Source organism: Oncorhynchus gorbuscha, linkage group LG17 (genome assembly GCF_021184085.1).
Source record: "Oncorhynchus gorbuscha isolate QuinsamMale2020 ecotype Even-year linkage group LG17, OgorEven_v1.0, whole genome shotgun sequence".
NCBI classification, from domain to species: Eukaryota; Metazoa; Chordata; class Actinopteri; order Salmoniformes; family Salmonidae; genus Oncorhynchus; species Oncorhynchus gorbuscha.
Window position 1 is genome coordinate 27,995,982 of NC_060189.1, and position 12,569 is coordinate 28,008,550.

Below are 12,569 nucleotides of genomic sequence, written 5' to 3' on the forward strand. Positions count from 1 at the left end.
AGGCAGTGGTTGTGCTTGCAAACGTAGCTGGGTTATGGCAGGTCCCTCCCATAAAGAAAATATACTGAACAAAAATAGAACGCAACATGCAACATTTTCATTGATTTTACCGAGTTACTGTTCATGAGGAAATCAGTCAATTCATTAGGCCCCAATCAATGAATTTAACATGACTGGGAATACAGATATGCAGCTGTTGGTCAGATACCTTTAAAAAGTGGGCCTCAGGATCTCGTCACGGTATTTTTGTGCATTCAGATTTCCATCGATAAAATGCAATTGTGTTCGTAGTTTACGCCTGCCTGCCCATACCATAACCCCACAATGGGGCACTTTTCACAACATTGCCGTCAGCAAACCGCTCCGCCACACAACGCCATACACATTGTCTGCGGTTGAGGCAGGTTCGATGTACTGCCAGATTCTCTAAAACTAAATTGGAGGCAGTTTAAGTTAGACATTAATACTACATTCTCTGGAACAGCTCTGGTGGACATTCCTGCATTCAGAGTGCCAAATGCTCTCTCCCTCAAAACCTGAGACATCTGTGGCATTGTGTTGAGACAAACTGCACATTTTAGTGTGGCCTTTTAATGGTCCTCAGCACACCCATGTAATGACCTTGCCGTTTAATCAGCTTCCTGATATGCCACAGGTCAGGTGGATGGATTATCTTGGAAAGGGAGTAATGCTCACTAACAGAGCTGTAGCAAATGTGCACAAATTCAGAGAAATAAGCTTTCTGGGAGTATGAACATGGGATATTTTATTTCGGCTCATGAAAAATGGGACCAACACTTTACATGTTGCGTTTATCTTTTTGTTCAGTGTATATTTGCCTCATCCAAGTGAAGTAGGCCTATATAATAGATACTGATGCAATATACTGAATACAAATGAGGGGGGGGGGGGGTTAAGGAGTCACACCGATGAGCTTCATATAGTTGTGTTTTCTCTGTGCTCATTATTCCAAAAAGTTGTATCAATTCAAAAATATGCTGCAATGGCACTGCTGATTTGTCAAGAGGGGGAATACCACAAGTGTGTTGAGTACTGAGTGACATCCAGAGGTTATGCACAGTTTACACATACCACAGAGCTGACAATATCAAGAATACCATCTAATAATTCAATTGGAGCAAAATAGTTGTGGACGGTAAAACATTTAATGACAAAAAAGGGAAGAAATTCATGCCAGTCAAGTAATTCCCCCAAAACTGACCCATATCTCAGATCGGATACATCTCAAAATTACAGAGGAAATGTGCATAGCGCCATGTTAATCATGCCAGGAAACAGTGAGGGTGTGAGAAAAGGAAAGGAGGGCTGGTGATTTGACAAGATGAAAAAATGTGATTCAAAGCTACAACTTCTCAAAAATGGCATCCTTGTTTAATTAAATTGCATCAATATCGAAGTCGTCCTCTTCCTCGTCAGGCTTGTTCGGTTTTACGGTCTCCACTTTCAGTTCCCGAGCAGAAGAATCATACACAACCTGAGTATGAGAAGAGTTGTTACATTACAGTAAGTCTTGCATTAGCTGCAATTTTGACTAAACAGATCCTAGTAGCCCAACTCAAACAGTATAAAACTGGAAAAGCTGTGAAATCAGGGGATAGTCTAACCAGTACCTCCACATTTTCATCATCCTCTTCCTCCTCTACCTCACTGCCCTCACTCTCTTCCTCCGCCTCCTTCAGCCACCTGATGAAAGGAGATGCCCTCGCATGGATCTCTTTAGCAAGTTCCTTAGAGACATACTTCTTGGACACCTGAAAGAGAGTCATGAGCAACGAGACTTAGAGAACCGAGCAAACAGAAAATTAAATGTCACTTATTTTACACGAAGCTACGTAAGTGGGATGTTTCACCACACACCTTCTCTGCCCAGGACAGTATGACATCTTCCTCCACTAAATCAGCATCATACAGGTCTTTGAGCACGACAGGCACACGGGGCAACAGCTGGGCTTGGTGCAGCTTCACCAAGCACTCAAAGCCTCCCAGGAGGTACTTCTGGGCCTTCTTGTTATTCACACAGAACTGAAGTCATAAGGAACAGTAACAAAACCCATGATCAATTTGAGATGGTTTTGGACAACTGTCCCCCTTGAATGCATTACCACTGAGTTATGAGGTTAAGACAGAGGTCAAACGTAACAATACGGATTTGAAGACTCACGCGAAGGAAATGGCGTTTGTATTTCTTGATCTGGTCACGGATGTTTTCGTCAAACAGCAGTTCGCTCAGAATCAGCGGTCCCATGGCCATCACATCCAGACGCTCTGCCTCCACCAAGATCTCCTTATCTGCTGCATCAACGGCGCAGTCCTCCCTTTTTTGCTGGAGACGGGGAAAGTAACCACAAAGAAGAAGTGACAGAATTCTGCTCTGGCATAAAATGTTCTGTATTTTCTCCCCAACAATAAACGTCGCTGACTGATGTGCTGCTGTGATTTTTTTTATGGCATGGTAGCTAGAGGTTTAATTTCTATTAAATGTCTTGGTTAGTCACAGTATTTAACTAACTTTAAAAGTACTTTTTTAGGACATAGTCTGCCCACAGGCAAGGCAGCAGGCTGCACACAGCAACTCAGGATTTGATTGACAGTTCTGGTTGCCTAGTGATGGACATTAGTTCTGCTTCAGAAGCCTCATTCCTTTACAGACAAGTACAATGCCCATTCATATCTCCAGAAGTTTAGTGTCGGCATTTAAAAAGCCGTAGTGTACCCTATTCTAGCAGACAAACATGCCGTAGCTGCAGTGCGTTCAAGGGGTCACATTCCATTATGTCTGAAAAGGGTAAATCAATAAAGGCTCTCGGTAGCCTTCTGTAATTTCAGATGAGGCAGAAACGAAGAATAGGCTACCCTGTGCTCACAAAACTGTCCCGAAGAGGCTACTGTATCCCGGCAGAATCTGTTTTATTTATTTACACATTCTTATTTACAATGACAGCCTACCCCAGCCAAACCCTAACGACGCTGGGCAAATTGTGCACCACCCTATGGGACTCCCAATCACAGCCAGTTGTGATACAGCCCATGATTGAACCAGGGTCTGTAGTGACACCTCTAGCCATGAGAAGCAGTGCCTTAGACCCCTGCGCCACTCTGGAGCCCTATTCATCGAAAATATTCTACACGCAACAGACAGAAGACTGATCACACATTTGCATCATTAGGGAAAAAGAGAGCAGACAGGCCAGCATGGGTGAGAGAGGCAGCAGAAACATGCTAATTTGTTTTGGTAATGTGCATCTCGCAATGTCTTGTCTTGCAAATTCCCCAAAGTAGCCTAAAAGGTTCCCCTTCCTATGGTTTTACACAACTTTCCCAGGCCTTTATAGCCTATAACAGAAAATAACTGCACTGCGATTTCAATTAAGTGGGGGGGAATACAAAAACATTGTTTGTTTTTCTTAACGTTAAGGATCCCAACTTCGTTTAAAGGTTCACACCCTTACCGCAGGTACTGCAGGAGCTTGTCCCAACTACACCCCACACCAGACCAACCGAGCTAATTGCATTTAGTCCGTCACTGAACTAATCAACACACCCGGTCTGGTTAAATCAAAAACATGAAGTGCTTATGGCACTCTAGGACCAAAGTCACCTACACCATAGCAAAGAGAATTTCACAATCAGTCACAAACTTTCATTATCCTTGTAATTAGTTTCAGGCACAACTTACTTTGACAAAGTTATAGAATATGTTGACCCGCTCCTCCAGGGTCTTCTCCAGGTCCTCACTGAGGGTCAGGTTCTTCGCATGGGAGCTGATCTCCTCCATCCTTCGTCTCTGTGCCTCCTCCGTGGTCTCCTCTGCCCAATCCTCATCATCTTCACCGTCCTGATACACAACATATTATCACTGGGTAAATGCTGCTAGATGGCAGGCTTGAGATACTGACAAACTAGACCCTCAGACCAATAATAACTTGGGAGGCAGGTGGAGAGTTGTTCCCCCTATTCAACCGCTAACATGAAGAACTGGCATGGTTTGCGTACATTAATGAGGATACTCACCACGGCATCAGGGGCATCTATGTCGTTATGGTTCCCAGCCTCAACGCTGCCAGAACCATTCTCCTTGTCCTTCTTACGATTCTTCTTATCTTTCTTCTTCTCCACAGACCCAGGTTCATTTTCTGATGAAAAAGCCACCGGCGCTTTGACTCAATAGGGCACATATCTGACTTGACTTTTAGATTAGTAAGGAAACAAATTATGGGCAAATTCTTATTGTGTGCTTACCTGGTGGGTTTTTGAGGATGAATGTGCAGAGCTTGTGTCGTGTGTCTAGCATGCCACGGTACCCACAGGCCTTACAGGAGTTACCGATTGTTTGTTTCTTAGGATTGATATGCTGCAATGAAAAGGTCAAACAAATTAGCATATTCACCCTAATGACAGTGACTATACCACCAATAACAGACAAGTAATAATTTACCCAACAGACCATAACTGTATTGCAAGACAAAAAGACAATTCATCACTCAATGCAGGGTATGTAGCATACAAAATTAGATCCAAATGGCTGCGGCATGAACAAGCAGAACCCAAAATTACAGATGTAGCACAAGGTACGCAGGACATCAAATATATCTATTTACAAAAACCTGACCAGGGCTGTCATATCTACAGGCCTCAGGAGGGACCTTGATAACACATTACGCGGAGTAAAAATAAATAAAAATAAACATGATTAAAAAAACATTACCGGGAAAACTGACCATCTGTGACGTTGGTATAATGGTCAAATTACAATTGCAAAGTCCCACAGATCAATGCGCTCTGCACACTTCATTCCTGTTCCCCTCTACTACCCAAACGTACACCACAAATATGTTCCTCAAATAGTTACCAGATCAGTTTCAGGGTTATCACACTCAGGACACAGCACAAATTTCCGGATAAATACATCTAGCATGTCCTGCAACTTGTTTGCCTCATGGGATCCGTTGACGATGAAGCGGTCATTCTTGGCATCAAACTGGGTCTGAGCACCAAGCTCACAACCAAAAAACTTGGTCGGATCTGCAAGGAGGATAAGAGTCAAAATCAACATCCCCTAAGCTAATGGATGGTAATGCACACTAACATTTAGCCACGTCAAGGTATCAATGTATGGTGCGAGTCAATGTTAGCACTTCAGAAAACACTTGTGGTGGGGAGGTCAACTTACATGTTGGAGGCCTACTCAGTGCCTTTGCAACATCAGTCATGTTGACAATGACGGTCTTGATTCCATTTCCTTTGCCCTCAACCTGGACACAAATCCGACCACAAAAACAAAACAAATTTTTAAGAATCATTTTGAAGATGATCACCCTTGAGGCCTGCACATCTCACTGGAAAATAACTAAAAGAACCACCCTAAGATAGTCATTCAACATTCTTGATATATGAAAGTCATTTCTCTTACAGGATCATACTATACCAGTCACCTTAGCAATCAGACGGGGCATCTTGTAGCGATAGAACTGGTCTGCCACACTGCGGTTGACATTAACAGACATTTTGCCTGGCTACTAGCACTATCAGTAAGATAAAAATATATTGAATGGAGACGTTTCGGGATCTTCTGTCTGGAAAATAGAGGATGACATAAACGACTGCAAGCGTCCACCGTCTCTGACATGAAAAATATTTTGCCAAAGTGGCTGCAAGCTCCTTGCTTGTAGACTAGGTTTCCACACAGGTTCCAACAGCTGCACAACAGCTCTGAAAGAAAGGGCGAAAGGCACAGACATCAGCTCTAGTGCCACAGATTCTGACAACAATGATGGCAATGGCTTTTATTGAATACCCAAGTAGCCTATATAATTCTATGACTTGACCTTTTAAAACAATCTGTATAGGTATATTGTTAGCTACCCAATGTGTCCAAAGTGTGACTAAAATATCACCGTTGACAATTAGACAATACGAAAAGGCAGTCTGACATTTAGCTCATTATCCTCCAATTCCGACCAGGCATTGCCATAGAGGTGGTCAAGTCACGAGTTGAAGACATCAAATTCGGCATCAAAAATTACTCTAACCTACGGAGCTAGCCATCTTCACGACTAGAGCAGTTAATCACATGTCAATGGGTTTGTTAACTAGCTACGCTAGCCAGCAAATTGATTTTGCTTTACCGTTAACTAGCTAATACATTTAACGACATAATTTCACCTCGATATACAAACCCCTTACAAACGAAGATGGGTAGATTAGCAACCAGAAAACCTGACTGATGAAGCGTACGCAGAATTCAAAATAACTGGGAACTCAGAAATCTCCGACTTCAGGACGTCCAGAACAACTGGCAACTCAGAAAAACCGAGTTCCGACTGGTATTTGTCATTAAGGGTCATCCAACTCGGAATCTCGGGCACCTATCTAGAGTTCCGACTGAAGAGCATTGACGTCATGATTCGACCTCGTTTCCGAGTTCCCAGTTATCGTGAAAGCGTCATTCATGCCGCGATCAAAACAACTGGGAAATCTGGAGAAGAAAAAGCGCGCTCCGACTGGGAAAGATAGATTTGAATTCCACCTCCGGCCTCTTTCTAGAGCTCCGACGTCACGATTTGACCTCGTAAGTGTCCGGGTTCCCAGTTATTTTGAACGCGCCAAAACTACTAGTTGGCACTGAAGAGTGCGTCATCAGATGGCACGAGTGATGGGAGACGCCATTTTGATGTTAAGACGCAGAAAATGTCATTTTAAAATATAAATACATTTACGATAGCACCTTAATCGTTATATAGTCATAATGCACTCACCGATTTCGTAAAACAAAGACATAAACACACCGCTGGTCGTCCAAGAGGCGCAGTGAACCAATAGCTGTGATGTGTTGCTAGGCTTGTGGTGGCAAAATAAGTGTCGTGAACGTCGGAGGTGACACGATCCAGCAGATTCTTGCCCCTATTGTGAAAATATTCTGGACGCCCTCAGTGGGGATACCTAAGGAAACGCGAAAGTCAGTCAGTATAAACTTGCTAACTAGATAATGCGGATAGCTAGCACGTTGATACTCTCACGCTAACTTTAGCTGTTGTTGTGTATGTTGCCTAACTAGCTTTGGCTAAATATAACATGTTGGTAACACAACAATTGCTAGCTAGACAACAGTAAGATGGTCGACAGTAAAATGGCTTACCTCTCGAAGGTTATTTTCCAATGCTTCTGCTTCTTCTGCGTTCACGACAACTGGGAACATGGAACTCGGGAATCTCCAACATCAGATTTTACCGTGCGTTCCAGACAACTGGGAACGCGTTCCGACTTTGAAAAATAGTTTGTCATGCAACTCTGAATTCCAAGTCGGAAACTCAGGGATCATCCTAGAGCTTCGACTTCTCCGACCTAAAGATCAGTGATTTCGTAATTTGGCCGAATTCCTATGGTGCTTTCAGGACAGCTAGATTTCGGAATTGGATGACCAAGTTAAAAACTATTTTTCCCCGTCGTTCGTTTTTTCAGAGTATCCGGTGTTCTTGAACGCACTGAAGTCGGAGAAGTCCAAGTTCCCTGTTATTTTGAACGCAGCACCATACATCCTATTATGGTGCATGGTTTTACACATAGAATTAAGCATTTAAAGCTACATTTTGGGGTGACCCAACCAAATTCACATATAAATCTGTGTTATAGGTTCTCATTGAAAGCAAGTCTAAGAAGCGAAACTGTGTATTGTTTCTATTTGCACTCTTTCCAGTGGTGTAGAGTAAAAATACTTTAAAGTACCACTTAAGTCGTTTTTCTGTGCATCTGTACTTTAATATTTATACTTTTGACAACTTTTACTCCACTACATTCCTAAATAAAATGATCTACTTTATACTCCATACATTTCCCTGACACACAAAATTACTTTGTACATTTTGAATGCTTAGCAGTTAAAGGCAAAATCCCTGGTCATCCCTACTACCTCTGATCTGGTGGATCACTAAACACACATGCCTTGTTTGTTAATAATGCTGGAGTGTGACCCCAGGATATCTGTAAATTAAAGAAACAAGAAACCTTGTCTGGTTTGCTTACAATAAATTATTTGATATTATTTGCATAGTGTATCTTTAATATGATCTTTATGGTTTTATGCATATAATTAGGAACTAGTAATTTAATAGGATCTCTATGATTTTATTGTACTGGGCATGCCACGTTCACATATAGTCGGAACTAGGAAATGTCCAGCTTGCAGAATCATTAATCGCAACACGTGTTTAACTGCAACCAGTTAGTAAGTCGGCAATGTCAGTTTCTTAGTTCCGAATAGCATGTGAACGCAGCAACAGTCCGCAATTTTGGCCTTTGTCTGGTCTCCCGCAACCAAACACCACTAATGTAGAACAAAAAGGTTGATCTGTCCCGTATTTCAGTAAGACATTCCGACCTGTCTATTGCAGTTACCTTGCACTTATGAAAATATAGGCCTGTATCACAGGATGTCGGTGGCACCTTAATTGGGGAGGACGGGTTTATGGTAAGGGCTGGAGCGGAATCGTATCAAATACTTGGTTTCCATGTAGAAAGATTAACATGCTATCATACACACACATTTGCATATGTCTTAACTAATAATATCAAAATGGCGTCTCCCATCACTCGTGCCATCTGATGACGCACTCTGCAGTGCCAACTAGTAGTTATTGTAAGAAAACTCCTCACAGCCAGGAAAACAGCAAGTAGCTCCAGGTAATTGATATGCAGTGCTCTTAGTTCTGTCGACCAAACCCCCCTTTCAGAGTAGCCACACACTCTCCCTGTCTCCTGCAGCCAGGAAGCCCCCTTAACACTGATTTAAAAAAGAGAGGCCCTTCTCCAGTAACCCCAATTTTTCTAAGAAGTCAATGAACAAATAAGTCTGAACTCTTCTGGAGATACTGAGTGTGTTTCCACCCCAGGCAAACAGGACAGCACTTGTGAGTATCATGCCCTAGTCTTACTCTTACCACTGGCCATCTTACTCAAGCAAGGAAGCACAAACTGCACAAGCAAAGCAGAAGTGCTAGGCTTTGAGCAAACACAAATCCTACCCAAGCAAGGAAGTATTAGCTACATGAGCAGAAAGTAGTTTGGTTTTAGCAAACACAAAAACCAATAACTAGACTCCAAACTCGCAACATCTAGGTGGACAAATAATCTCTCCCCACTAACAGACACCTAAGACGCTTGTAAATTGTGTGAGCTGAAGAATTGAGGAAATGAATGCTAGTCATGGTGTTATAGCCAGGAAGGCGAGGCTTCCGGGGATGGGCTCTGCCCTTTGGGCATGTTTTTAGTTTTCTTCAGGTGAATGTGATTGGTTGTTGACTCCCCATAGTATGTTATACAGAGTGACCGACTGAAAGAGAACAGACTCCCACTTCTTCCATCCTTCAAAGTTCCATATCTCCTCACTCGGGGTAGTACAGCTCGTGACAGCCTTTCATGTAACTCCATTGCCGAGAAGTCCTCCAATCTCAGAAACCGCTCGGCCGCATCCACAATGTCCATCTTTCAAGACTTTTTCTCCACTTTGGCAGTGCCGTTGATCACCATAGCCATAAGGACAAAGTCCACCTTCTTAACCTATAGAATATCTGGGTCCTGATGATGAGAGCCAACCCCTGCTGCCTACAGTGAATGCCTATCCACCACCTTTGGCCCTTCAGGACCATTCGCCTCCTCAACCCTCTTGGCAGCTGCTGCATATGATATGTTCTGGTTGGCCCTGACTTTAGCCACCTCATTTTCTTTCACCCTCGTCGGGCACGCCAAACATGAAGCAACATGGTTCCCACCACAATTGAAATATTTCACATGATCAAAACTCAAACCACACTCAATGTGATCTCTATAACTTTCACTCCTTTGCTTCTTTCATCTACAGACACTTTCCACATGTCCAAAGGCACTATAGTGATTACACTGCAACAATCTTAGGACAAACGCTCTAGGTAGGGACTCCGGTTCAAAAAACAAATTGCAGATACTCTTCACTTTCTCTCCCGTAACTACTTGATTCATCCAATGTGCATCAATCACTCCAGGGATATTTGTTATTTCTTCCATCTTGACTTCCTATGAACGCCAGATATTACCCCCTTGAGAGGTGCACTGCACCGAAGAGCTACGCACGACACGGTAACCTTCTCAAATCAAGTACACAAAATCAAAAAAAGTCCACTTATTGTAATCCTCACTGCATTCACCCATCACTCTTTCCACCAGCTTGGATAGTTCAAATTGATTCCTCAGGTTTGGCAACTCAATCCTCCCCTCCTCAACAAACCACACTCCTACAAGATAAGAAAGGGCATTCACAGAACTACCTGTTTTGTTTCCCAGCACTACTTTGGTCCGTTTCCTGTTCTTTTGGACCATAGTCCAATCTTCCTTGCTTTTACCACCATAAGTTTGAAGTTCATCACCGTCTCCAGTTTCCGCCATCTTTCTGAGTTGCCTGTACCTCAACGCCATTGGTCCCACTCAGAGGGAGAATCTCAACTCCATACTCCTTCTCAATTAGATTTGCTAAACTCCTGCGTCCTCTCTCCTCCTTCCTCTCTCTCCTTTTGAAAAAGGTCAAAGGTAGGCCTAATCGAGGATAGGCGGCAGGTAGAAGGAACATTGACGAAAATCCACTTGTATGAAATTACATTTACAGGGGTGAAATCCCCAAATAAATGTGTATATTGATTTTTTTTAAATAGCTAGTGGTGCAAGACATTTTATAGATAAAAGGATACATATCATATTTCTCCTTCCAGAAAACAACAACTGCTTCAAAGGGGGCGTGGCAGATATCAAAACTCTTCCGCGAAGGACTCCGGTAGGATACACATGACCATCCTCGATGAAAGATGGCTATCAAGGAGGGGAGGACAATCTTCTGTTCGACTACTAACATATTGACTTCTCAACCACCGACAACTTATTGGTTTCTAGGTCACTGAAGATAGAGGCTGGAGGACGAGCTTTTGCCCAAATGACAAAAGGCTCTTGCGTCCTTTCTCCTCACCTCCTTCTCAAAACCCATTGGAAAAGGTCAGAGGGGAAGGACTTCTGACTTTCTCATCCAATGGGATTTGAGAAGATGGCAAGAAGAGAGGACTCGAGGAGTATGCTATTGAGATTCTCCCAGATGGCTCATTTTCATACAGGATTTACCCCAGTGTTTTACCCAAAAGCCAGACTTTTCTGTTTCCATCTACGCGGGCCAGCACCCGTGTCTCACTGGGCCATGGCTCCGGTGGATCCACTTTCACCTGGGGCCAAAGCCAGGCCACTGGTACTTTTCAGCCCTCATCTACATAACAATGGCTCACTGTGAATTTGAACACCTTTGCACAAAATAACCATTTACATTTACATTTAAGTCATTTAGCAGACGCTCTTATCCAGAGCGACTTACAAATTGGTGCATTCACCTTATGACATCCAGTGGAACAGTCACTTTACAATAGTGCATCTAAATCTTAAAGGAATACCTAGGATAGGATAAGTAATCCCTCTCACCCCCCCCCTTTAAGATTTAGATGCACTATGATGCTGCCACCCCCATGCTTCACGGTTGGGATGTCCTTCAGCTTGCAAGCATTCCCCTTTTTACTCCAAACATAACGATGGTCATTATGGCAAAACAGTTCTATTTTTGTTTCATCAGACCAGAGGACATTTCTCCAAAAGTACGATCTTTGTCAGCATGTGCAGTAGCAAACCATAGTCTGGCTTTTTTATGGCGGTTTTGGAGCAGTGGCTTCTTCCTTGCTGAGCGGCCTTTTAGGTTATGTCGATATAGGACCTGTTTTACTGTGGATATAGATACTTTTGTACCTGTTTCCTGCAGCATCTTTGCTGTTGGTCCTTTGCTGTTGTTCTGGGATTGATTTGCACTTTTCACACCAAGGTACATTCATTTCTAGGAGACAGAACGCGTCTCCTTCCTTAGCGGGGTGAAGGCTGCATGGTCCAAAGGTGTTTATACTTGCGTACTATTGTTTGTACAGATGAACGTGGTACCTTCAGGCATTTGGAAATTGCTCCCAAGGATGAACCAGACTTGTGGAGGTCTACAATTTTTTTCTGGGGTCTTGGCTGATTTCTTTTGAAATTTGTAGAGAGGTTGAAAAACAAGTTTTAATGACTCCAATCTAAGTGTATGTAAACTTCTGACTTCAACTGTATATTTATTCTGTACAGGTTTCCTTCTTTTCACTCTGTCAATTGGGTTAGTATTGTGGAGTAACCACAATGTTGTTGATCCATCCTCAGTTTTCTCCTATCACATTCATTAAACTCTTAACTGTTTTAGTCATCATTGGCCTCATGGTGAAATCCCTGAGCGGTTTCCTTCCTCTCCGGCAACTGAGTTAGGAAGGAAGCCTGTATCTTTGAAGTGACTGGGTGTATTGATACACCATCCAAAGTGTAAAAAATAACTTCACCATGCTCAAAGGGATATTCAATGTCTGCTTTTTTATTTTTTACCCATCTACCAACAGGTGCCCTTTGTTGAGAGGCATTGAGAAATCTGCCTGGTCTTTTTAGTTGAATCTGTGCTTGAAATTCACTGCTCGACTGAG

General features: G+C 42.9%; 1 protein-coding gene across 5 annotated transcripts; it reads right to left on the minus strand.

Moving 5' to 3' along the window:
- Nucleotides 1-1,147: 1,147 nt before the first annotated feature.
- On the minus strand, nucleotides 1,148-7,445 carry LOC124001776 (eukaryotic translation initiation factor 5-like). 5 transcript variants are annotated; one of them, XM_046308826.1, is made up of 12 exons: nucleotides 7,157-7,445; nucleotides 6,777-6,960; nucleotides 5,454-5,730; nucleotides 5,192-5,273; nucleotides 4,871-5,043; nucleotides 4,261-4,372; nucleotides 4,033-4,154; nucleotides 3,698-3,856; nucleotides 2,183-2,344; nucleotides 1,879-2,043; nucleotides 1,632-1,772; nucleotides 1,148-1,495 (listed from the first exon to the last, which is right to left on the minus strand). In XM_046308826.1, the coding sequence occupies exons 3-12, from the start codon at nucleotides 5,523-5,525 to the stop codon at nucleotides 1,397-1,399; spliced, it is 1,287 nt and encodes a 428-aa protein (XP_046164782.1). In that variant the 5' UTR covers nucleotides 5,526-5,730; nucleotides 6,777-6,960; nucleotides 7,157-7,445; the 3' UTR covers nucleotides 1,148-1,396. The 5 variants fall into 5 exon arrangements, with proteins under 5 accessions (XP_046164782.1, XP_046164785.1, XP_046164784.1 ...); XM_046308829.1 differs by lacking the exon at nucleotides 6,777-6,960; XM_046308828.1 differs by having other exon boundaries at nucleotides 6,777-7,160.
- Nucleotides 7,446-12,569: the final 5,124 nt, after the last annotated feature.

Bases quoted from the DNA above. Each gene is read 5' to 3' on its own strand.
- LOC124001776 (XM_046308829.1), bottom strand. From the start codon at position 5,525: ATGTCTGTTAATGTCAACCGCAGTGTGGCAGACCAGTTCTATCGCTAC. The intron at 5,044-5,191 runs GTAAGTTGACCT...TCCTCCTTGCAG, and splicing joins ACTGAGTAGGCCTCCAACAT to ATCCGACCAAGTTTTTTGGT. The intron at 2,044-2,182 runs GTGAGTCTTCAA...TTATGACTTCAG, and splicing joins ACAAACGCCATTTCCTTCGC to TTCTGTGTGAATAACAAGAA.